This window comes from Colossoma macropomum, unplaced genomic scaffold, assembly GCF_904425465.1.
Source record: "Colossoma macropomum unplaced genomic scaffold, Colossoma_macropomum, whole genome shotgun sequence".
NCBI lineage: Eukaryota > Metazoa > Chordata > Actinopteri > Characiformes > Serrasalmidae > Colossoma > Colossoma macropomum.
Window position 1 is genome coordinate 14,231,291 of NW_023494800.1, and position 26,966 is coordinate 14,258,256.

The 26,966-nt window shown below is 38.1% G+C and overlaps 1 protein-coding gene across 1 annotated transcript in view; it reads right to left on the bottom strand.

Annotated features, from left to right (window-relative positions):
* ank1b (ankyrin 1, erythrocytic b) overlaps positions 1-26,966 on the bottom strand; it is a 111,787-nt gene that overhangs the window by 37,547 nt on the left and 47,274 nt on the right. The window contains exons 2-12 of the mRNA XM_036587930.1: positions 13,082-13,183; positions 6,824-6,922; positions 6,628-6,726; positions 6,418-6,516; positions 4,225-4,410; positions 3,742-3,840; positions 2,895-2,993; positions 2,382-2,480; positions 1,915-2,112; positions 1,519-1,617; positions 133-231 (exon numbers count right to left, since the gene is read on the bottom strand). Of these exons, the coding sequence (XP_036443823.1) occupies positions 133-231; positions 1,519-1,617; positions 1,915-2,112; positions 2,382-2,480; positions 2,895-2,993; positions 3,742-3,840; positions 4,225-4,410; positions 6,418-6,516; positions 6,628-6,726; positions 6,824-6,922; positions 13,082-13,183 (1,278 nt within the window). The remainder of the gene's footprint in view (positions 1-132; positions 232-1,518; positions 1,618-1,914; positions 2,113-2,381; positions 2,481-2,894; positions 2,994-3,741; positions 3,841-4,224; positions 4,411-6,417; positions 6,517-6,627; positions 6,727-6,823; positions 6,923-13,081; positions 13,184-26,966) is intronic.

A 26,966-nucleotide genomic window follows, 5' to 3' on the forward strand; every position in this document is an offset into this window, starting at 1 on the left:
GTATCTGTAATCTGATTTCTGTCTTATTTTTGTAACTGTAATGGAATACAGTTGCGTTTTTTTTGTATCCTACCAACCCTGTGCATAGCAGAGTAATCATTCTGGGTGCAAAAAAAACGATCACACACTCACCACGTTAGATGCATTGGGGGAAGCTCCTCTCTGCAGCAAGCTCTTCACTATGTTAAGGTGCCCCATAAATGAAGCCACATGGAGTGGAGTCAGACCGGACTGAGAGAGAACAACACATATATCAGTCAAGAAAAGCTCAGCACTCCTTTGTTTACTGTAGGCAATTAAAACAAATAGAATTTGCTGAGCCCACAAGAGGCATTTACAACAGTTTACCTTCAAATGGCATAGAAAAGAATTACCACTGAGAACACAGTGAGGAGAAACAAGTATTCAGAACCTTTTTCTTTTTGTTATTTAATATACTTCCTGTGCATGTAACCACTTTACATTTACACATATAATGTTTTATGACCATGATTATCTATAAAGATTAATAAAAAATATGTATTCATAAGCAAAGATATGTGTATAAAATGAAATTAATAACATTAGTACTTTTTGTATAGCTGCTGTTGGCAATTAAACTTTTGAGTAATTTTGTAATTTTGCAGCTCTCTGGTTAATTTCTGGCCCATTCCTTTTGGCAAACAGTCTTCAGTTCCCCAAGATTATGAGAGTCCCTCTGATGAAATCACAGTTTCAAAATTCTCCATAAATATTCAATGGGACTGAAGTCAGGAGACTGATTAGACCACGCAAACATCTTCACTTTCTTTTTCTGTCTTTTAGTTATTTTGTTTGTCTTGTTGAAAGGGCCATCTGCTCCCCAGATTCAGTTTTTTGAACAATGAGATTAAATTTTCCTCTAATATGTCCCAGTACATTGCCACATTCATGTTTTCTTTGATAATGTGTACTGTTTGCAGAGAAGCAACCTCATATCATGATGTTCCAACCTCCATACTTCACTATGGGCATAATGTTTTTGGGGTCATGCGTGCAATCCTTCTTTTTCCAAACATGTTAAGCTGGGTCATTCCTAAAGAGTTTTATTTTTGACTAAAGACTGACCAGAGTACAAAATAGTTCTGAATTTGACTAAATGTATGCAAATAATATGTAAGTATATCATATACAATTTTTAGACATTATGTGTATTTATAGTGGATATATGCATTGGAAGTACATTAAATAACAAATTGAGGCAAAGTTCAATCGGTAGATTAATTCAGTACTGTTGGAGATTAATCAGCTATAAAGATAACTGTTGTTGCATAATAGCTGTAGTCCTAACATGTATAATCATATGTATTAATCATAAGTCACTGCATGTTTATTTGCCCAGGGACTACAGATGGAAATTAGCTAGTTAGCTAAGTCTGGTGGAAAGCATATTTCTTATTTTCTGATTGGAGGTTAATTTTTAATGATCCCTAACAAAATAGACATTAATAAACTAAATAAAATCAGATCTGGATGAGGTCACATTAGCAGAAGCAGTACCTCAGTCACTGCCTCCAAAGACGCTGAATGCTTGAGCAGGAGGTCCATGGAGCGCATGTGGTTCTTCTTACAGGCAATGTGTAGAGGAGTGAAGCCATTCTGACAAAACAAAAACGCCACCAACCACATACAGCACAACAGTATAACATAAAGGGTTCACCAGTCTTACCCACAAAGGGCTAATGAAGCTGCAGGTTTTCCAACCAAGCAGGTGCACACATTTAACAGGGACCACCTGACTGAACAAGAGCAATCAGACGTGCTTCTGCTTAATTGGAATAAAAAATTGTGAATAAGATTAGTAACCCCACCATAATAGGTTGAACTGAGAAAAAGATCACAGCAAAAGGCCTAATGAGAAGAGCAGAGAGCAGAGGGAAAAAGATCAGGACTGACCAGAGCTCGAGCATTGGCCTTGGCTCCCTTGTCTAGCAACACCTTGGCCATGCGGTGGTGGCCACAATGCGCTGCCACATGCAGCGGCGTCAGGTGGTCCAGAGTGATGTCATCGATCTCAGCGTTGTACTGCAGTAGCTGCCGCACGCAGTCCATGTGATCGCCCTGCGCTGCCATGTGGATGGGAGACAGGCCATTCTGCACGAAGAGAGATGGCAGAGACAGGCCAGATCAGTGGAGCACAGATCTACTGTCAGGAAGCCTGATCTATCAGGAGTTTGCAGGTTGAATAGAGACACTTCTGGCTATATTTAGTCCAGATTTGGATGCAATCATTGTCTGGGAAACTAACCCAAATATAGCAGGTATATCAGAATCATTGATAAAGAGCACCTAAAACTAGACCACTGCATCTTCTCAAGGCCATATGGCCCTGTTAGACGCATATGGTTTTACTGCTGAGTCACCTTAGTTTTGGCCTGGATGGGCGCTCCTTGGTCCAGGAGGATCTCAATGACCCGCACGTGGCCATTCCTGGCCGCACAGTGCAGCGGGGTCAGCTCATCCTGAAAGGAAACAAAAGAAATGAAGAAAGAGACTGATTAACAAATGTACTGCAGTCCTTTTCTACATATCCACAGCATCCACCAGTTTTCTGGAGTCTCTTTGGGAGCAAAAGCCTTTGTATGTTACTCACTGACAGGCCAGTCCCACAGGACATCATACTAAAAAGAAACGTGCATTCCTAGCTTCATAATCCATCATTAAAATGTACCACTTGGCGTATGTATCCCAGCTTTAACCATGAGAAAACACCTGATTTCCTCCCAGGAGGAGATAAATAGGTCACCCTCTGTAAGCTAGACATAAATAACCCAGCAGTCTGCTTTGCAGAAATTTCACACTGTATCTGATAATTAAACTCTCTGTAAGGTTGTGTGTCCCAGTATTGGAGGCATAAGCAAAAAGGGATACAGTACCTTCGTCCTGGCATCTATCTGAGCCCCCCTGTCCAAGAGCAGACGAACCATGATCACATTCCCCCTTCTGGCAGCAATATGCAGTGGAGTGATGCCATTCTGAGAGTGAGCATATAGAGAGGGCAGAGACACAAATGAGACGATTCATTCAGTTTCTGTTATAATTTGTCTGACTAATAGTGTCCAATGATACTTATAAAAACAAATTATGGAACCCAAAACTTGATAGGACCATGACAAGGTAACACACCCATTTATGTCCTTGAGAGCTATGAGGGTGAAGCTTTAGCATGGCTAGAAAGGAGTCACTAAATGATGTATGTTTATAGCCATTAGCATTTTCAACTCATTTAAACAACACATTCAACAATTACGTCTGAAAGTGCCTGGCAAGTACTTCTGTCAAATCACTACAGACACTTAAAATATAATGTAAAAGATAATGCTAATAGATAATCAAAGGTGGGCTCACCGATGCAGCAATGTACAAAGATGCTGTCACCAATGTAGCATAATAAGTACAAAGTAGATTCCTTTCCTCACAAATACAAGTAAAAGTAAACGTATTATCAACTGAAAATATTGAAAAAAGTATAAATGCATCAATTACACTACATAAATCATCATCATTTTACTTGAGCACATGTAACTGAGTAAATGTATCTATTTACTATCCACCTCTGCAGATTAAAAATACCAAATAATGATGAAAAGCCCTTTGCCTGCCAGAAGAGGACAAGGCTGAGGCTGTGCTCATTGTAAAAATATTGCGTGTGCCACTGCTGTATGTGAGGTGGGCATGGGCAGAGGAGCAGTAAGATTACACTGAATGCAGTGGCACACCAACCTTAGGTGTGAAGTTCACATTGGCTCCTCTGTTCAACAGCAGCTGTGCAACACTCAAATTCTCATAATGTGCTGCAATGTGAAGAGGAGTAAAGCCAGTCTGCGGGAAGAGAGAATGAGAGACTGAGTGAGAAATGAGTGAGGGCAGAAAAAGACGCACAGGGAAAGAGAGAATATGAATACTTTAAAATGAGAATTTTAAATGTGAAAGCAAAAACTGATACATTATTTATTTAAGAGGCCATACTCAGAACAAGCATCACGCAGTGTGAAATTTCATACATTTGTATATCAGCATTAGCGATTATACCCTAGTGCACCTGTTTTGGGCAAATTCATCAATGTCATACTAAGTGTCTATAAATATCCCATTTCCCGTGTGATGTGGTCATTATTGCTGTTCTGATGAGTCATAATCCATCACCACGCACACAGTGGGATAAACCCTCATACACACACACACACACACACACGCTGGTGGTACCTTGCTGAGGACGTCGGGGTTGGGGTCGTTCTGCAGCAGCACAGCTGCGGTGCGTGTGTCGTCGTTGCGGGCAGCAATGTGGAGAGCAGGCAGGCGCACTTTGCCTTTGGTGCCATAGTTAATGAGGAGAGCCACCACATTCTCATGGCCCTGCTGCAGAGCCACGGCTAGCGGCGTGAAGCCATCCTGACACAAACCAGAGAGCAGAGAACAAACAGTTAGAAGAGGAGGTGTTAACACTATTTTGATACTATTTTGACACTGTAGTTGCTTTGTAGATGCTCACTTTGTCTTTAATATAATTAAGGGTACACAATAATGCAGGAGTATGTATATTATCCAATGATACATAGGAAAATGTAAGTTTTCTCTGATCTGCATTTATTAAGGTCTAATCAAATGCATTATATTGGGTACCAAACCAAAAAACACTTCCAATGCACACACAGAAAAGCAGAATTCCTCATCCACACAAAAATGTTAGTGCTATACAACAATACATTTGCATGTCAGTGTAGGAAGCTCTACAAGAGTATCTAAATATAGCTAAATATACAATGGCAGTCAAAAATAAATGCTCACATGCATGTATGTCACACACTGATGTTTAGAAACCATTTTTGATGTGTTTATCCTGTCTGTTCACTTAAAGGAGGATGCCACACAGTTCATTAGGTGAAATTCAGGCGCAATATAAAGCCAAATGAGATTTTGTGGGGTTACTTTAGCAAATGTGTGGAGAATAAAGATCCAACCATTATGGATGGTCTGTGGACAGCATTAAAGGACGTGTGGAAAGCAGTTTCTTTAAAAATCATTAAATAAAAACACTTCAGGAAAGTAAGACAGTGTGAAGTTGTCTTTAAGTATAGATGAGCTATGAAATGCTGATAAACACTAGAGGTGTCTAGTCTTATTCACAAAGGACGAGTGTGGCTGCAGGTTCTCATTCTAAGCAAACAGGAGCACACCTGATACCCATGTTTGTCTTTAACAACTGATCACATGTGCTCCTGCTTTGTTGAAACAAAAACCTGCATCCACACCAGCCCTTTGTGAATAAGATTAGACACGCTTGCACTACACAATCAAAAAGAACTGCTCAAAGGTAAAAAAAAAGACAAAATAAGAAATAAACACTAGCAGTTTATAGTTTTGTTGTAGATTTGTTGTAGTCTTGAAGAGGACCTCACACTGCTGTGTAGAGCTGCACAACACAGGCATAAAATGTGTTACTCAATAAGGCTGTTAGATATCATGATGCGATATGAGAAGCAATATATTATCATTAAAGTAGTCTGCCTCTGACTGGATCTTGTTGTTTTTTTTGGGGGGGGGGTGTAAACAGAAATCAGAAATCCAACTAATCAAAATATAATGAAATAATAATAGCTACATTTTTTGTGCACCGAAAGGCTGAGAAACAGTCAGCTTTTTCCATAAACACTAGAAAAACAAACAGGCTTACAAGAATGAATAAATACACATTTAATTCCTTATAATGATGCAGGTTTGTTGTGACAGTAGCCATAACTACTTCACACATTTTACATACTGAGAGTGAGATTATTCATTATGTTTTAAGCAGTTTTACAGGCTAGTAGTTCAGCCTTTTTCTCCACACAGAAAAGCGGGGTTCAGACCCAGCACAGGGAAGCACTACACCGGCTCTTAATGCTTCATTCCAGCCCATCTAAATACATCTCTCTGGCGCTGTGCATGTGTGGAATATTCATCAAGTCTGTAATCGTGCAGCCTTACTGCTTTGTCAAGCTTTTCTAAAGTTTTTTAAATTATTTAAAAGAACTGATTCCTACACATTCTTCACTGCTGTCACAGACTATCCACAGTGGTAGGATTTTTCTTCTCCACACATTTCCCAACTTAGACCCACAAAATTGCAATGAGCTTTAAATTGTGCCTAAAGTTTACTTGATGAACTGTGTGGCATCTTGCTAGGTCTTGCATCTTCTTAAATTCTCTACAAGGTGTTATTTGTTATCTTTACCAGCCCAAGCATTCCATATCAGTCCATGATCCAGTTCACATCTCTCTAAATCCTAATCCAAAACCTGATCCTAATCCTAACTCTGACCCTAATATTGATGAATGCTATTTTAGCAGATATTTCATAAACAATATAGAATACAGAAAAAACAGAATACATTTGTTTTTTAGTGATGTGTCACTTACCTCAGTTGGAAGGCTCTGATTGGCTCCATTCTCCAAAAGAAATTTCACAACTTCCAAGTGGTTCTCTTGTGCTGCCATATATAAGGGACTGAAACCTTTCTGCAAAGGTGAGATGAAGGAGAAAACACCCATCAGCATCTTGTCTAGACTTTACACACCAAGATTAAGCCCAGAGGCTCATTTATATTGTTCTGGGACTTGAACACTGACCTGAGACTGGGCATTGACATTGGCACCATAGTGGACTAGCTCAGCGACAACTTTCTCTTGACCAGCCAAAGCAGCAATATGTAGGGCAGTATTCCCTTTCTGTAAGATAGAGTAGCAAGAGTATAGCATCATGGTCAGTATAGATAAACATATAGCATCATGCCAACTGCATATAGACATTGATTTTTGCAGATACCTTTGTGGTGCTCTCTAGTTCAATCCCATGGTGCAGCAGCTCCAGCACCATCTTAACGTGGCCTTCCTTCGAAGCCAAGTGCAACCCGTTAAGTCCATTCTGTCAATGAGAGGTTGAACAAGAACTGTTTAAAATCTTATCTCTAAAAACAGACATATCTGTACCTCTGCCTCTGTCCCATATATCCATCATCTGACTCAGAAAGAGACAAGCTAAAAATATCTGGCTAAAGCAGCAAAGTGACTGTAGAAGCGAAGCCTCATTAAGCAGTGTGTGGAGAATGTCTGGGAGGAAACAGAGAAGCTTGTTTTATCTATGGATTATGTGGGAGACAGGCTGAATGGTGACCAATACAGCATTGGATTTCTCCATACGTTTCTCAATAAACTGGATAACTTAAGCCAAACACTGAAACATATCCAATAGAAATGGGTTAAGAGGTAGTAGTCTTCACCCATACTCAAATAAATTTGCTGTTAACTCATTGAAATGATATCTAAAGTAAAAGACAAGGTCACACAGTGTCATTGATATAAAACAACAATTTTAGAGGGTGACCCAGGTGGGGTACTGATGGATGCAATTTCACTTGGTAAGTAATATAATTTAACTTTGTAGGTAACACAGCTACTAGCTAACTAGGCTACAAATCCAAATGCCACAGAGCAGGTTTAATATTGGCTTTCTGTCATTCCAACACCAGCTGCTCAACTTCACTCCCTCAGATTTGAGTCACTTTCATCTAAACTTGTATCAGTGTAGCTTTTGTTAGCCAGAATCAAACCTGTTCTGTGAGGAGCAGAGCTGTTAACATGCTAACATGTAACGCTAACATGCTAACATGCAAATATTTAAAATAAATCTTTTTGCTCAAGTTCACTTCCAAAAAAGATGGTTCTTCAAGGGCTCTTTAGTAAAGTTTATGGTTCTATAAAGTACCACAAACACTCAAAAAACCCTGTGCATGATTGAAGGGTTCTTTGAATCATGAAAAGGTTATTTGCATTGTGAAAGCATTCTTCAGATTGATGGACAATGTGTTGTATATCATTCTGTATAGAACCTTTTTGAAAAGGGTTCTATAAAGCACTAAAAGAGTTCTGCTATTGTTAATATACAAGCTTGTAACAACAGAAGAACCCTTTTTGGTGCTATATAGAGCCCTTTTCAAAAATGTTCTATAAAGAACCATGTACAACACATTCTCCATCAATCTGAAGAACGCTTTCTTTGTACAAAGCCATCACAATGTTGCTTGAGTACATTTAATTGAGTAAGGGTAACTAGTTATTGCCCACATTTGCCTTTACCTCTTCTCCTATTGGACAGGTATGATTTTTGGCTTAAGCTATCTTACTAATTGAGAAATCCACCTTTGTAAACACCCCCTGAGACCGAGTGTGTGTGTATGTGTGGAGCTCTGGCTGACCATAGGGGGGCTCTGCTATGCTAGCCGCACTGGAATTCCCTCATTCCGCAGTGTCACTGTGTGGAGAACAACTCCATACTGCAGCTCTACTGGGCATGCGCACAGAGAGAGAGTGAGAGAGAGGTGAATGTAGAGGAAGGGAGGGTGATGATGGAGGAATATTTGCAGAGTCTTAGAAGCTTAATTTTGGGATTCGCAATTCAGCAACACGTGTCCACTCATCTTTTCATCCCTCAAGTGTAGATTTTCAAGGCCAGAATGCACATTAGGCAAGTAAATGGAAATGCTGGGTGTGATTTAATATGTGCAGAGCACAGAATTCAAAGCAAGCTCAACTGGAAATCCATCAAATGCATTCAGTAGAGATGGCACTGATCTAATAATCAGTATGGGTATTGGACTGATACCATAAAATGCTGGATATGATACATTAGAGGAAAGAAATAAAGAACAAATCTGATCTGATCCCACAACAAATCTAACCTCTAACATTTCTTGTAGCGCAATATGATGTAAAGCAAAATAAAGTGGGTCACATGATAACAACAGTAGCCACATGTCACCTTTATGTTAACATACAACAAGTAGCTAGTATGATATTAGAAATACACTTTCTTTGTTTTAAAGGCTTATTACATGCAAAATGATGCAAACTGACTTATTTACTCAAAAGTTACAGCAATGAGAAACAGAATTCCTCAGACTGGTCATGGCTAATTAAACCTAAACCGGTATAGCATGGTTTCGAATCCATATTTATGAATTTTGTGGTCATTTCCACTACTAAGTGAACCAAATTGTACCTGTGCACCCATGCTGTATTTGGTAGTCCTTCCTGCCAGAGTACCAAGAATGCCAAGCTGGAATTGACCACTGGTCAAACGCAATCGTCCATTTTGTGCTGAAAAATATAGAATTGCTGTTTTCTTTATGATTTTGTTCGATGTCTGAGGTAAAAATTACACTAATGCTGGCTTGGTTGTATTTATTAGCCTATAGATCATTGGCTAGGCTAGCAATCAGGATTGGTTGACACCACAGGGATTTGCAATGGTTGTATTCGTGTAATGCGTGCTCGGTATTGTAGTATAATAATATTGATAAATGACAACATATAAAAGATATAAAATCAAGAATTCTGTCATGTGCTAAAGAGCACCGCATAACACAACAAATAACATATTAAACTGTAATTTTATTCTGGAACGGCCCTTTAACAGTAGCATCACCACACAGCCTTCAGAGAACCCCGCTTGTGTTCATGGTTCTATTGTTTGATGGCAAACAGACACAGATACTCAACCAGAGTACGAATAGTTCTGGGTTCTGATCAGTAACTGAAACGTGATACACTTCCCTGTGATCTACTCAGACTGAATACAAGAATCACCAACAGATCACACTGGTTTGTACTTTCTAACAGAAAGAGGGGTGCATTAATAAAAGTGGTGAACATTTCTGCCTTATGAGAACATTTGTGACTAATTTTTATGTCAGCTTAATGTCAGGGTGGCTGGCCAGTTTCCAGCTCATTCTAAAACGCAGCAACAGAGGCACTCAGGCATCCATTTTAGCAGCTCATACATTTCCACTAATATACTTTCTAAACTAATACTAGCAATGTCAGTTCATTTCTGTCTACTGCAAAGGCTTTAAAGCTACAATAAACAATATTATTGTTTTTGTCTTTAGGTAACACTACACTCTTAAAAAGAAAGGTGTCTTGGGAGCAACGCCACAGAAGAAATCACTTTTAGTTCCCTAAAGAATCTTTGAATGTATGGTTCTTCAAAGAACTATTTTTTTAAATGAGATGCAAATGTGATGAACTCTTTTAATGTTTAAAGAATGCCTACATATTGTAAAGGTGCTATACCAAGAGAATGTTTTCCTACAGCTGCTTGGGAACCCTTTTTAGTAAAGATGGAACTCCTCAAAGTTTTCAAAATGTCTAACTAATTAAACTGTTAAGACTGTTAACATAGTCATTCAGAGTGGTTTCATCTGAAATGCTCCATTCTAGATAAATATACCAAATCAGTGGTGATAAGAACCAGAAACAGACGTCCAAAAGTGATTAATGCCTCTAAATGCTACCTCACTGAAAGCTGTTACATTTAATTTTTATTTTTATGGCAATAAATTCCATCACAATAACCTTTCCCGAGCATATTGTTGACACTGTCAACACATAAAGAACTTTGACTGATAAATAAGATTTGGCCTAAAACATATTTTTAAAAATCCATTTATAGCAGAGAGGTAAGGTCAAATAGAACCCAAAGAACACTTGTTTTTTTCCTCCACATTGACCACTACTTTATCATAATTATTATTACATATAAAACTTACAAGACACTTGTAGGTTCACTGGACATTTTTGATAGCAAATAAACGGCTATATTTGTGACTTTAGCCTGTATCCACTGTAAAGAAGTCATGAAGTTTTTCTACAATGCACCATCTACAATTTCACACCAAACCACTCAGAATGACTTTGTATAGAACTTTAAGCAATTAAGCAATGCAGAAATGAAAAACAAATTGGTGGAATTGATTCCCTTTAAGGGTGTAGTATTGGTTCATATCGCTAACCAAATCGTTCACCAAAACATCAGCAAAAGAAAAGCATTTGGCTCCATCATGTCTTTCTGTGATCATCATTGCTCTCACTGTCACATACCTGCACAGATCAGGTTTTAACTTCCTTATGTTTATTTCATTTAATGAGAAATTCTGATAAACTATAATACTGAATGCAATCATAATGGCTCATGTTGTTGACAGCTATTGTCAGTTTTCTATGAATGACACAATGAAGTGTTATAGTATTTAGCATGCGTGTGTGTGTGTGTGAGTTCTCAGTATGTTCAGGCTGCAGGCGTATGGAGTGGGTGTTCATTTCCAGTGCTTTGAATCCTGGCAGCCAGCCAAACACACACCAGTCCATTCACCAACGCATCTCTGAGTACTAAACATAACCACATAGCTATTCTTCAACATCACAATCCACTATTCTTAGCCTTAACTTTGTGTGATGACACAAAAGGGTGCAGAAAGTATGGGCAGCGAGCATATTTTAAAAAAGAAAAGAAGACATGCTGGTATCGTTAATTACATCCATTTACTCATTACTGCACAGAACACATCACAGCAATGACAGGGTAAACACAGCTGCACTGGGAGACGCGGGAAACACAGAGGAATAGCACACACACAAGCAAGCACACACACACACAAACACACACACACACACACACACACACACACACACACAATGCACACACACACACACACACACACACAAACACAATGCACAAGCACTGGAGTTAATTCCTAACTCAACCTTACAATATTTAAATATTACTGTACAGTTCTACTCGATTGCCCTTAAAGTTAATGAATAGAATCTCAGGTCAATATATATTTATAACATATTTATGTGCTGTAGGAAAATATGTTAATTGACATCACAGTACACTTTACTCAGTACACTGTGGATATTGTCTATACTTCTAGCACTGGACAACTGTACGTACCATAAAAAGATTTAGATCAATTATAGAGAGCCAGTGAATAACAGCAACCAGTAATTACTGTACAAACCACATTCTCAGAAAAAACTGTACCTTTCAGGGTACAAACACTGTCACTAGGGTGCTACGATTAAGGGTATGTCTTCAGTAACCCTTAAGTAGTAGTAAGGGGACCTAATCTGCTGCAGTTATATTTTTCAAACATTCTCTAAACTCTGAGTACACTGTAAATGTACTCTGACTACTCTGACTACATTATACATGAGGGTGACCCTCATTTATAATGTAGTCAAGCATTACACAAAAAACAAGGTGCTGAAACAAGTAAATATGAATTCATGAAAGTAAAAGTATGGGAAAGAAAATAAAATTAGACGAAAAAATATTATTAAAAGCAGTATATAAGACAAATAAAAACTTAGGAAACTTTAAAACAAAAAAGATTAACAAATCAAAACAATCAAATAAAACTATTAAGCAGATTAGGTATAAAAATTAATAAATAAAACTGAATTGGAAACAAAAGGTAGACTAGGAAAGAATACTAAACATTAATAATAATGATAAAATAGTAAAATGATAAGAACTGAGAACAACCGAGAAAACAACTAAAAAATTATTTTCAAATTAAAAATTGCAGCTACAGGCTAAGTGAAGGTGGTTAGAGATCAAAAGTCTAAAATGGTTGTGTGACACCAATGAGTGGAGTTTAGAGTTGAGATGAAATACAAATATGGTACCAATATGATTCTTTTCTCTGGGAAAGTGAAAGTAGTGCACCTGTAAAACTTATTTAAGGAACAAAACTGGACCTTAAGGACTGTACCCTTGAGCCTACATTTACATTGTTTGTACAATTTTTTCTGACAGTGAATTATGAATGAACTCATAGAAACAAGCAGCTTATTGGATGTCAGCTCATAATGCCTTTATCTTTTTATTTTATTTTTTTACTAATTGTTTGATATTTCCTCCTATTCTTTCTCAAACACTTTACTTCTGCAGGTTCTTCATTAAAAAATCATTACTCTTTCATACGGTTTGCTGGTGCATTTTGTCTGTTCCAGCTTTGTTACAAACCTCAAAAAATTGATACATATGTCTTATGTAACAATAAAATACCTTGTAGTATCATGATGGTATATTTTTGCATATCACCCACCCTTCCATTGATTTAACTGCTGCTTTTAATAAAATCATGGTTTTAGCTGGTGAGACAAAATCACAGCACAGTACAGACGTGCATGTACACACACGTGCAGGCTGGTGTGACACTGTGAGGCCTGCTCTTACCTGATTGGCTGTGTTGATGTCTATTCCGTTTTTGATATGGTCCAGAGCCTTTTCCAGATTACCTGAGCGCGCAGCACGCAGAAAACTGGTCGCTGCATCCGCCTGAGCCAGAGAGAGACAGAGAGAGAGAGACAGAGAGAGACAGAGAGAGAGACACACAGAGAGAGAGAAACAGAGATGTGAAAGAGAAAATGTGAGAGAAAAAAAGGAACACGAGAGAGAGAAATAGAGATGTGTGAGAGGAAGAGAGAGATGAGTGAAAGAGAGTGAGAGGGAGAGAGATGTGAGAGAAAAAGAGAGAAGTGAGGAAAAAAGAGTGAGAAATAATGAGAGATGTGAGAGGAGAGAGAGTGTTGGTATGTATAGAGAGAGATAGGGAAGAAAAAAGAGAAACAGAAATTTAGAGAGATGTGAGAGATGGGGGGCAGAGAGAGAGAAAGAGAGAGATATGTATAGAGAGATGTGAGAAAAAAGAGATGTGAGAGAAAAAGAGAGTGAGATGGTATGTATAGATGGAGAAATACAAAAAGAGAGATACAGAGAAAGAGAGAAGGAGAGAGAGAGAGAATGATAAAAAGAAAAAGAGAGAAGGGGAGATAAGACACATGACAATAAATAAAAAATATGAACATTGCTGATATGATACTATTGGAGGATTTTTAAAACTGTTTAGAGCAGAATCTGTTCACACATTGATTGGAGGTGGGTGCTGTGTGGGCCTATGGGACTGGGGGAGGCATGCTGTGCTGTGTGTGAAGAGAGCGCTATAGACACAATTTACTGCTCAAGGGCCAAACATACTGCAGCTCAGAAACTACTTCAACATGAAGTTCATCCACTTAAAAGCATCTTCACTTCTGAAGTTCTCAGTTGTAACATTATACGTTATTGAATTATACATTATACATATTACTGAATTCCAATACTGAAATCCACAATGATTTACCAGCATCCTGTTCCGTCTTCAAGCGCATCCTCCAAACATGAAGGAGTTAAAACTCATTCATTTGCATCAGTTAGAATGCATGCCACTGCTGACATAGTAAAACCTCACAAGTCCAGTTTTATTTGTTTTTTTGTTTGTTTTTGTTGGAAAATGCCAGATACTCTTTACATTGTGTAAACATTTCATGGTGAATGAACAAATAGAAATGGTCCAAAATCACTTGGCATCAAATCCTGTTACATGAACATAGAGTGTGGTCAAAATGTCTGGGTCCACAATTCATTTTATCATTTAAACTTAAAATTTAAATTTTATTCTGGAGTTTTAAAATAAAAAAAATAAAAAAAAACAGAAAATAAAGAAAAGTAACAAGTAAAACTGAAGATGAAATATTCAGGATTCTGAACTGGTTTTATGTTGCTATTCCAATTTAAGCAATCTTGCAGTATTGACCATGTTAAGCCTTTACAAAAAGGTCAGACTGTTATTCTTATCCCTGAAGCTCATGTTCAGGCGACTCTCAGGTGGATCTGACCTACTCATCAGAGGCCTTTTGTACAAACTTGTGGAGTCCAGCTCGAGTGCATGCTGTCATTAAAGCAAAACATGGACATGGCAAATAATAGGAAATTCTGAAATTCATGCAAATATGTTAGAGATTCGACTATTCACTCAAATTGTTTTGCTGATAATATAATTTGTAATGAAATATATATTGTATGAAATTTTAAAATAATGCAAAATAAAAGCATTTTCACAAAGGGAATATTGGGACTTGTTCACCAACCGTTCTTAAGAATAAATTTCTTCTTAAAACCTACTCACACAGTTTTCATGAAGATTCTGACATTCACCACTGAGTTCTTATTAGGGATTTGTTCTCAGCTAAGAACAGAATCTACACACACTCAAGAGCACAAAGGTGCGAATAATTCTGCAGTTTAAGAACACGTCATGAATCTGACGTAGACTTCTTTGTGGAGCTTTTCTCAAAAACAAATTTATGCAAACCCCTAAGAAGATGTTGCATAATGAGGCCTATTGTTCCATCTCCTGTTAAGTTAGCACTTGAGAGATATGAGATTCTTAAATATGATTCCGAAAACTGATCGCACTTATAATGAGCTAAACAAGAAATTAATTAATTCATTAAATTCTTGTTAGTTCTTCTAATGTTCTTTTTCATATGATACTGCATGTGAAACACACCATTTTCAAGCTCTTTTCAGATATCTGGGTGACTATGGCCTATCTGTCTGATCTATCTGTACTTCCTCATTTATCATCTATCATCTCTCTTTCTCTCTCTCTCTCACCATGATGACACGTCTCTTTTTGATCTGTAGTCGCTTCATCTCCCAGTGGAGTTCAGATGTAGGCTTTCTGATTTTCCTCCTTTTTCCATTCCCTCTGTTTCTCTCTTTCTCTCATGGTGGCAGTCAGAGAACAACTGGTTCTCGTGCTGTCACATACTGTAAAACCTACACCAGTTATCACCAACTGGTGTTTTGATGGTGGTGTTTTGATTCCTGGCATCAGTCCGAAATCTCCCATAAGAGTTCAACTGGGTAGAGATCTGGTGACTGTGAAGGCCACAGCATATGACTTACATTATTTTCATAGTCATCAAACCATTAAGTGACCCTTCATGCCTGGCGGATGTGGCGGTTATCCCTCCCATCAGGATAAAAAGTTTCAGCATAGGTTAAAGATGATCACTCAGAATAACCGTACTGATTGTCAGTGACCCATCCCTCAAAAGGGAGAAGCAGCCCTAAACCACACCAGCAAAATACCCCCACAGCATAACAGAGCCACTAGGTCCCTTCAATGTAGGGGTCAAGCTTTCAGGCCAGTATCATTCTTTAGTGTACATCACACATGCATTCGCCTACTTGTCTTTTCATCTTGCCATACGGATGCAAAATCAAGGTCAACTGGGCCTGCTCAGCATTTTTATACTGCTATAGAGCCACAGAGCATGTCTAGCACTACTGACTACACAGATGACAGTGTGAGCACATTTTTTTCAAGATTAGAGAACAATATATTGGCTACCAAAACATCACACCCTTGCATGCCTGTGTATCATGCAATACATTTGTCTGGAAGTATCTGCACTCATTATGTTTCTTCACTCATTTGTTCATATTTTGCATAAATGTGCATTATATATATGATGTAAAGTAAGTCTGATTACTCAATTAATCATCAAAATGATCCATATACTGCTTCATTGTTAATACAGTTGAAATCAATAGCCCTACATTTTACCTTTGAAAAGAACTAAATACGTCGATAATCTGCCTTTCAGTTAAAAATTCAGTTGTGGACATCAGGTCTCCTCTGAAAATCCATGAGAAAGATTTGATGACCATCACTTTCCCATTGCCTAAAAGAGATGTCTCCTGAAGTGCCTGCGTTTACACACGCACACTGACGCTTTACTTTGATTTGGCAGATGCTGCAGAGTTTTGCGTTATCAGATCTTCACTGTTCAGCCCCAGGCTGTTGTGTCACTCTATGGAAGATACAGGTGGAATACTAAGCAAGAGGGCAAAAGTAATTCCATAACCCTATTCCTCACACTGTGCTGCTGACAGCACAGAAAAAGTCATCTTTCATCACGATGAAAACACGCGGACTGTGCACATGTGTGTGTGTGTGATGGTGTTAGGGTGTGTATTCTAGGAGCCAGTGTAGTGACATCATATCTAGTGTGTTACTGTAAACTACACAAAACCCGCTATAGAAAACATTACAGTGCACTATAGAGTATCATTTTATTCTTTTTCTTTTTTGCAGACTAGCCATGCTCATCACGTCCTTCCTGTGCTAACGTGCTCTTCCACTCTGCCTTCTGCTTTGAAGAATGGCCATGAAGTGTGGCCACTCATTTATCATTGTTATGTGCAGCAGTTACGTGTAGCCACATAATGTAATCAGATGCTGAAGATGTAATCATAAGCTGAAGACATAATATTGTTGACTTCTACCATGCATTAATTCTCCCAGCTCCCTCTTACACAGCCTCTGGTGCTTTTCTCCTCTGACTGAATGGACAAACATGTGCACTCAAATCTTTGCACATTAGAGAAAAGCAATAAAACAGTACATTGATATCACAACATACCAGTATAAGCAGGGTTTCCATTTTAAAGTTTTGCAAATTTTCGTAAAAGTCAGTAAAAGAACGTTAATTCTTTAGTGTAACTTTAGCTTACTATGTGTGGAGGGATTTGTTGATTATTTTGATAGTAAGCTGTACATAGCTGTAGCCCCAACAGTTTATAGATGCCAAGTAGAGTGAATAGTGGACCATTTAATGGGGGCTAAAGTCACTGTCCCCTGGAAACATAAGCCCAGATGTAGCATTCATGGCTGTGTCTCTATTTATAAATTACCTTACTAAATAGTATGTTCAAAATAGTAATGGCATCTTTGGTGGTGTGCTAATTTGACATGTTATTTATACATGTGGTTTAAGATGCAGCTGATGGTGCTCATCTGTTTGTTATCGTCAGATATACGTCACTTTCATTCTCACTACATCAGTACTTATTTGAAAAACATCAATGTTTACATCACTGTTTAAAATATTTCTCCTTTGATAAACAACCTTTTCCTCCTCATGCATGTGTAAAAGCTTTTTTTGCAATATTTAGCCATTTTTTGAATTTCTAGATTTTCCATCCAGCATTTTCAAAATCTCCATAAAAGAAGTGGATGGAAACCCCTCTACAGTCCATATGTTACCCAGCTTCACCCATCAGTCTCCACTAACATGCAGCACCACCTGGCCAATAAACCAGTGCATTCAGCACCAGAAATTTGGTGGGGGAGGGGGAAATTAGCGAAGTTGCGGCTGGGGGATTATTAGAAGAACATGATCAATAAAGGCCATGGCGGGCAATTTGGCCCGTACAGCAGGGTTAACACCTCTACTCACAGTGACGAATGTCATGGGATTTTTAATGAGCTCAGAGAGCTAGGATCAGTATGTGTTGTTGTTGCTTTCATTCTTTTTTACTCTCCTGTGTGTGTGTCGCTCAGTCTGCTAGCTTCCTGTAAAGCTCTTCCTCAGCTCTCTTCCATAAAATATGATTCAGTAACAGCTTAAATCATCTCTATAGGGACCTCAAAGAGCTGCAGTGTCTGCTGCTGGTGGAGCATCATCTTAAACACGCAATTATGGGCTTTACACCTAAATCTTTACACGCATCTAATATCTTTGTACCCATCTGCTTGTCGCACTCCAAATTATCAAGCACCCATGTGTGTGCATGTCCTTTCTATCGCTCTGTATCATATTTTCTGGCTATGAGCTAAACAGATAGTTGAAGGGATAACAGAATTAATGCAGAACAAGTGCAGCACTTTGAACTGGCCAGCCTGGGGGGGAACAGAAAAAAGAAAAGCTTGTTCTGTAAAGGTCATATATGTGCAATATATATCTCTCACAATATAACATCATTTAAGCAGTACTGTACAGACTAAAACACTAACATACGTTACACACAGAGACACAGTCGCATGAACATATACATTAAAGGGCCATGGAAAACTGAATTTTGCTTGCCTTATTAAATTGAAGAGTTTAATGTAAATGTTGTTTTAAAATATAATGTTCACTCCCCTCAGCCCACACAGTCTGTATATGGACACTAAGCCGCAAAAACAGTTCATTATTTTTGTGATGTCACAAAACTCTCTACAGCAGTTTAGTCCCACTCATTCACAATGAAGTTATAGTGTGTTTCAGCCAGGACTGTTTTTGAAGGAGGTGCAATACAAGGCACCCAATCAGAACAGAGGTCAAATACATATATCAGTCTTAAGCCCCTTAGGTCCACAAGTACCCTTATTAATAAAAAGGCTTTTTTTTTCCTTTTGGGAGATCTTTTGGCTTCCCATCCATAAAAAAAGTGTTTGCAGCCCCTGAAGGTCTTCGAAAATGCCTTTAAGGGGGTAGATTTTTGAAAACTCTGTTTTCAGTGTTTTCACATGAACTGGAAAAAAATGCAGCTTTTTGAAAACACTGACACACCATTAACTGTTGATGTTCATTTATTGATTGTGAAGAACATCATGACTGTGTTGGTGTTTTAGAGACTGTGACAGCACAAGCAACCCCACAACAACATCTATGTGAAATATCAAAGTACAGAGGCATGCCAGGGAGTGCTGGGAAAGGCGAACAAGTCTAAAAGAGTTTGCAACATGCTGCTGTCACTCTGTTAGAAAGTCTCTGCTGTATTTATTACATAAACCCACACAAATACAAATGTAAAGGCAAAAAATAAATACAAGATAAATGTAGGATACTGGCCCAATAAGAACTACACATAGTATACATAGAAACACAGCTTACAAATAATTCCTTATCTGAGGACAGATTCACAAAGATGTACACAAATAGATGAATGAATGTTAGTATGTGCTACACATATTGGATAAAGAGGATAAGTGTGCCATCACAGAAGCTTCATTTAACCTAAAAGAATGGGTTAGTCACAACACAACAGTTACACACAAGTCCTATAATCTGCACAAAATGCCGTAGACAAGAAGTCAAACCACTGCAAAACATTACATTACAGCTGCCATAGAGAGGAGAGTAATGTGTTGAAAGTGCAGCAGGGAGCACACAGGTATTTACTCTTCCATTACACAGCCATATTCCTGCATTAGCCTCCAGCAAGCCTTCAGCCTTCACACTACTGTCCTGCTGCTCCACATGAGCCTAGAAGACTACACCACAAAGCCTGTTAATGCACACACATATACAGTCTATGTCAAAGTCTGAATATCCCTGGTCCAATGACGCTTTGCTAATTTTCTAAATTAAAACACATCCTCCATAGGAAATAAGCATTTTCTCTGCCAATTTTAGTGCAGAATTTCTTTATTTCTCTTTATCTTTTAGAATAAACAGACTATTTTTGTTACTGTGTCCTTAATACTGATATATAATTAAGCCTGTTCTGATTGGCTGCCCTGTATTGTGCCTCATTCAAAAAGCAATTTGGGCTTAAACACTCGTTATAACTTCAACATGAAAGAACAGAGCTAAACCTTTGGAGTTATTTTTGTGCCAAAAGTTTCAAATAAAATGCTAAAATTCTACAAGCAAATATTAGGTATCAGATGTCCAAAATATGTTGCAATTAAAAACAATGACTATTAAATTACACTTATTTTTTAAGATTACTATTAATTTACTCTCATTTTGATATAAACTTCTTATTCATTTCACTAGTTTTTGCTTTAATCTTTTTCTATTTTCTAATTTTGCAGATATAATTTTTTTCTTTTGGAATCACTCCTTTGCTTCTGAGGTCTTTCTTTTGCTTCTGACTTTTGGCACTTTTTAACAGGGTGTGGGTCTTAGAAGAGGACGTTCAACTGCACTTTCTATTGGTCAACTGATTTTGGTGTGAAAAGGGTTCTATATAGGACCAAAAAGGGTTCTTTTCTTATTACAAGCTTGACATCATAACAATAGAAGAACACTTTCTGGTGCTATATAGAACCTTTTTCAAAAAGGTTCTATATAGAACCATCTACAGCACATTCTCCATCAATCTGAAGAACCCTTTCATGATGCAAGAACTCTTTCATGCAAAGGGTTCTTTGAGTATTCATGGTTCTATATAGAACCATTTTCTTTAATAAAGAACCCTAGTGTACATGTAACTGTGAAATTTGAAAAAAAGAAGAAGAAAAAGAAAGAGAGTCTGTTTTTTCATATGGGCCCTTTAACATAAATACACATATACACACACTCATACAAAACACTCTGCAGAAGAGAAAACAAACACCCACACACAACATACGGTACCACACCAATAAACAATAAACAGCCAGGGCATATAAATAGATCACATTAACAGGCCGCTCACATAAATGGAGCCATAGTGAAGATGACAGGAGACAATCACCAATCATGGCATTTAGCACACAGCTTTTAAAAACATGGAACTGACCAAAAGGTGTACTGTGCTGCAGGTTTAGCTCAGATCCTGCCTTTTATCACTGTTAAAAACTGGGATGATAATTTTCTTCTTTCAGCGATTGCCTCTGACCTTTAAAACCACAGCTTATTAGCAGAACAATTACACGAGCTTCATCTCCATGGTGAAAAGACCCATTCAGGAGGCCACTTACACTAAAGGGATTTAGTGTAAGTACTGCACCGGACATATTCTAGTCGTGGTTGCTAAGCAGTTGCTAGGGTGATGACAGCATGCATCAAAGCAGGTAGGCATATCAGTGGATAAAGAAACCTACACGATGGATAATTAAACCATTTGATTCTTCTGGACTGTTAAAAACAAAGAGAACTGGTTATCAATATAGATGCACTAGTATGGGGCCTGTCGGCCAAAGCTGATATGTGATATTTTTCATGTACACACGCCAATACCAATACATAAACATTTATAAAATGTACTAAAATTAGCAGAAAAATACTATATTGAAGTTTGTTCCTTATAGAGGTTATGTTTCCCATGTAGAAGAAAATCAACAAAACATGTAATTTGACCAGGGGTGCCCAAACTTTTGCATGTAAGTGTACCATTTATTGTAATTCCAATTATTCTAATTATATGTCTAGTTTACTACATTTGTAGTATTACTGTAGATACATAGGAACATACTGTGTGTTTGCAATAGATAGTGTGAATTTATTGTTGTAAAATTACAGGAAAATTACAGTAAAGTTATTTTTAAGTGTATACTTAATTACATAATTACATGTATCAAAAATATAGGACAGTATAAAATCTTGATTTTTATGGATTAAATCCAACAAGTCACCATGTGCAGTTTCATCTGCATATAAAGAAGCACAAAAAAGCTGGAATGACCACGCTGCTGGACAGAGAATTAGCAAATTAGCAAAGCATAGGCCACACTATCTGTTGTTTATGAACTATCTTGGATTATGAAAGTCATCATTTACCACCTAGTGCCTCTAAAGCTCAGTGAGAGTTTCTTTACAGCTTCATTTTACGATTTTAATTTTGCCTGGCTGACCGTGGTTACCTCAGGCTGAAATGCACAATCTGCGGTTATTAGATAGCAATAAAGCTCTGCTGTTTAAAGTCTCAAACTTCATTCTTTACACTGCGCAGTTGTTGTTTTATGTAATTTTCCACCACATTCTGAAAAGAAATGCCATCCCTACCCAGCAAGTGTTTCTGCGGTGCTTCAGACAGTCCACAGTTCTGCTGACAAACACCCGCTGTACACTATCTTCAATGCTGTGTGAGCTGTGCTTCATTTAAACAGCATTTCAAACTCAATGCCATGTGCTTACACACTAACCTCAACAAAGTAAATCTAATGGTTCGAGAAATGTCAGCTGTTTTTATTTCTGAGGCATATAAACATAGCAATATCTGCAGGTTCAAAAAAAGAAACTATTACAAATGACAACATCCAAATGTCAACAACTGAATATTACCATTAAAAAGATAATAGGTCTCTATAAAGACAGTCACTTTATTTTTATCACGCTGGTCACTCTAGGATGCAGTATTGAGTGAGAACAGTAAGAGTAATTGCCATTCTGAATCTCGGAAGTAGTTAATGGGTGTAAGTGACAGTAAAGTCCATTTTAGCTGCAGGGATTTGACTAGTGTTTAGTAAGTAATAAATTGATGTTTATTTCATTTGATCATATGATCTGATGAAATGTCAATAACCTGGATTATGCATGGATAAGTGAAGAGAAAAGCAGCAGTAGCAGCTAAATTCCAACACTTTATTCCAAACTCATCAGATTTTTTGTGGAATGTCTGCATCATCCATCATGTGCACAGTGGATGGTTTTCACGACAGACAAGCAGCCCTGGTAAGAGGAGCACACCCTCTTTATTCATTAGATCTCTTTCATCTAGTTTTTTTGTTACATTAAAACAATGGATTCGAAACATTTTTTCACCGAAAGTCTCTTTCTGTGTCTTTCTGGTAAATAAAGTTGTTAAAATCCCACTGAATATATTGTAAAATATTTTAAATGTTTGTATGATACCAAATTGTTACATTAAACATTCAGGGACGTTTGACTGAAGAAAAAAACAAAATATGATAAAACATAGCTCAAAAAACAGCTGAGCATGCTTGATCGACATCCTTCAGTCCAAGACTTCCAGACCTCTACATGTAGTAACTAACCCAGACTGATTGGGGATGTACACAGGTATTTGAGTACTTGGTTTACTGTTCAAGGTGCCAGTATTCCAATACTGAAATCACTATTCCCCTGCTGAAAAAACAGCACAGCATGCATTCCATGCTGGTCTAAGCTAATCTATGCTGGTTTACGCTGGTCACCAAGGGATGGTCATACTGGTTGACCAACATACTAGCATCCACAACACAACAAATGCTAGGTTTGCTGGTGATCAGCCTATTAACTTCCATTGCTGCTCACCAGCATACCAGCAACCAAAACACAATACATGCTGGCTTCACTTATCATGCATGCCAGTCTAGGCAGGTTTTTCTAGTAGGGAGAAAAAATATACAAGCTAACAATTTAGTGAAACGTGACACTTTTGCTTGCACTTGTGAGTATGTTATATTATACTTTACTACTCCGAAATACAAGTGCCTGAACATGAGCACAGTGCCAAGGACACACTGTTAACCACTTAAAATCCCAGGCTTATGACATACTCAGGCTTATTATCAGTAACTACACTGACTGCTAGCTGAGTCTTTAGCTTTATCACTAGCTTGGCTAAATACTCTAGCTGATGTTAGTTAGGTCCAGAAATACGTAAAATACAACCCCAGTTCCAAAAAAGTTGGGACACTGTTTAAAATATAAATAAATGTAAATGAAAACAGATTGCAATGATTTGCAAATCTCAAAGACCCATATTTTATTTACAATAGAACATAGAACACACATCAGATGTTGAAAGTGAGACATTTTACCATTTTATGAAAAATATGAACTCCTTTAGAACTTTATGGCAGCAATGCATCTCCAAAAAGTTGGGACAGGGTCATGTTTACCATTGTGTAGAATCTCCTCCTCTTTTAACAACAGTCTGCAAACGTCTGGGAAGTATGGAGACCAATTGCTGGAGTTTTGGGAGAGGAATGTTGTCCCATTCTTGTCTGATGTAAGATTCCAGCTGCTCAGCAGTCCTGGGTCCTCTTTTCGTTTAATGATGCGCCAAATGTTTTCTACTGGTAAAAGGTCTGGACTGCAGGCAGGCCAGTTCAGCACCCGACTCTTCTTCTCCGAAGCCATGCTGCTGTGATGGAAGCAGTATATGGTTTAACATTGTCTTGCTGAAATATGCAAGGCCTTCCCTGAAAGAGACGTTGTCTGGATGGGAGCATATGTTGTTCTAAAAACTCTATGTACTGTTCAGCATTGATAGTGCCTTTCCAGATGTGTAAGCTGCCCAAGCCATAGGCACTAGGGTTTTGAACTGTCTGCTGAAAATAAGCTGGATGGTCCCTCTCCTCCCTTCAGTCCAAAGGACACAACATCCATGGTTTCCAAAAAGAATTTCAAATTTTGATTCATCTGACCACAGAACAGTTTTCCATTTTGCCTCATTTTAAATGAGCTTTAACTAGCATTTGTGGATTGCATGGCGAACTGTGTTCAGTGACAATGATTTCTGGAAGTGTTCCTGAACACATGCAGTGATTTCCAGTATAGAATCATGCCTGTTTTTAATGTAGTGCCTCCTGAGGGCCCGAAGTACACAAGCATCCATTGTTGACCGATGGCCTTGTCCCTTGTGTACAGGGATTTCTCCAGATTCCCTGAATATTTTGATGATATTATGTACTGTAGGTGGTGGGATATCCAAAGTCTTCACAATTTTACGTTATGGAATGTTTTTCTGAAATTGTTCCACAATTTGTAATTTTTTGCAGATTGCTGACCCTCTGCCCATCTTTGCCTCTGAGAGACACTGCCTCTCTAAAATGCTCTTTTTATACCCACTCATGTGGGTTAGTTGCAAATTGCTCCTCCAGCTGTTATTTTTCCAGCCTTTTGTTGCCCCATCCCACCTTTTTTGAGATGTGTTGCTGCCAAGTTCTAAATGAGTTCATGAAATGATAAAATGTCTCACTTTCAACATCTGATATGTGTTCTAGGTTGTATTGTGAATAAAATATGGGTACATGAGATTTGCAAATCATTGCATTTTGTTTTCATTTATATTTATTTACATTTTACGCAGCATCCCAACTTTTTTGGAATTGGGGTTGTATATTTCTCATGAACTGAGGACAAAAGTTCTAAAGTACAATGAAACTTTTTCAGTCTCCAACATGCCACTTGTCAGCTCTGTAGCTCTTTAGCTCACCTGAAGAGGCAGCCTCTACTCATCCAACACAAAAACCTACCACTGTTTCTGAGTAATTAAACAAGTTCCTCTGTGTGCTGGTATATTTCTGTACAACATCAATGCAGTCTCCTAAAAAGTAAGGCACATCTCGATATATTTTTGGCCGAAGTCTGTTTTTTGGCCTTGTTTTTCCTTGCAGTTAACTAGATAACCATTCCTGAACTCTTACAGATATTGAAATACCAAAACTACTTGGTATGCACATCCGTAATGCCGATTTTGAGAGTCAGTTCTGCCACCAGATAACTAATGTTCATGGTAGTAAAGAAATCAAACATTTCAAGGGCTTTTAACAACATGAAAAATAAACTACAAGATTGGAAACTCATTCTGTTCTGCACGCGCCTCAGCATTCTTATTAAGCTAATGGTGATGCATGTTTACTTTCCTACACTTACACTCAGCAAGCTGCATTTGCCTTCCAGGTTACTCAGATTTGAATAAGGTAAGACTGTTTAATGCACAGTTGTGGCAGAAACAAGCAACATCAGCCTGAGGGTAACGCTTATGCAAGCTTTACCTAAGATTAACTGAAATGCAGGTAGACATTCACTAATTATCAATAAAACTTTGTAAAAGCTTATGAATATTGTGTGTCCACAAGCGCAACATTAATATAATTGAAGGCAATCATAGATTTAGATTCTCTGGGGCTTTAAATGATCTGTAATTTTCATATTAACCTAAACAATCACATTTCCTATTTCCTAAGTGCTTTGCATTCCATGCCAGCTTTCGTATAAATTAATAATTAATTAATATTAAAATAATTTTTAGTCTTACAGTGGCAGACGCATGAAAATGGACATTAGGTGATAAGGTCTTTAAAAAACAGACACGCTTCATTTCAGCCACAGTCAACACCCTGGCAGTCTGATGACCCCTGAGGCTCTGAACATGTTTATGTGGCCAAAGCTTAGATCACTGGAAGGAATTCAACCAAAGACAAAATCTCATCGGCTGTGGCTCTAGAGGAGGTGAGATGAGGTGATGCAAACTCCTCCGACTTGGCAGATATCAGTGTCCACCCCTATGACACAAGCCAATTAAGTAGGTGGCCTGTGTTAAAAGATTTAGTCCATTCAGCTCTACTGAGAGAAAGAGAGAGAGACAAAGAGAGAGACAGACTAGTTAACTAGACTGCAGGGCTACTGGGGGAATTCTCACTGCTGCTGGCAATCATGAGCACAATCTCATGATTTTATCCAAGCCGAGTGCAAGAACTGTCAGTTAATTAAGTTCAGATAATCCCTGATGTATTCGTGGTATGGGGACTGAGTAAAGTGCGGCTAAAATGATTAGAATTAGCGCTGATGTCATAATTTCCATGTAAGTAAGAGCTTGTAATTTATGAGCAGCCCAGATGTGAATAAAGCTATATCACTATGACAATTTACTATTGATTTCTCTCTTGAACACACACACACACACACAAACACACACTAAAAATAGCCCCACAGACGTCATGAACAGCCAGGCACCAGTAGGGCGAGTGTGATGAATGTGTGTAATGAACCCTCCTGGGTTTACTTTCAGACCCACTTCT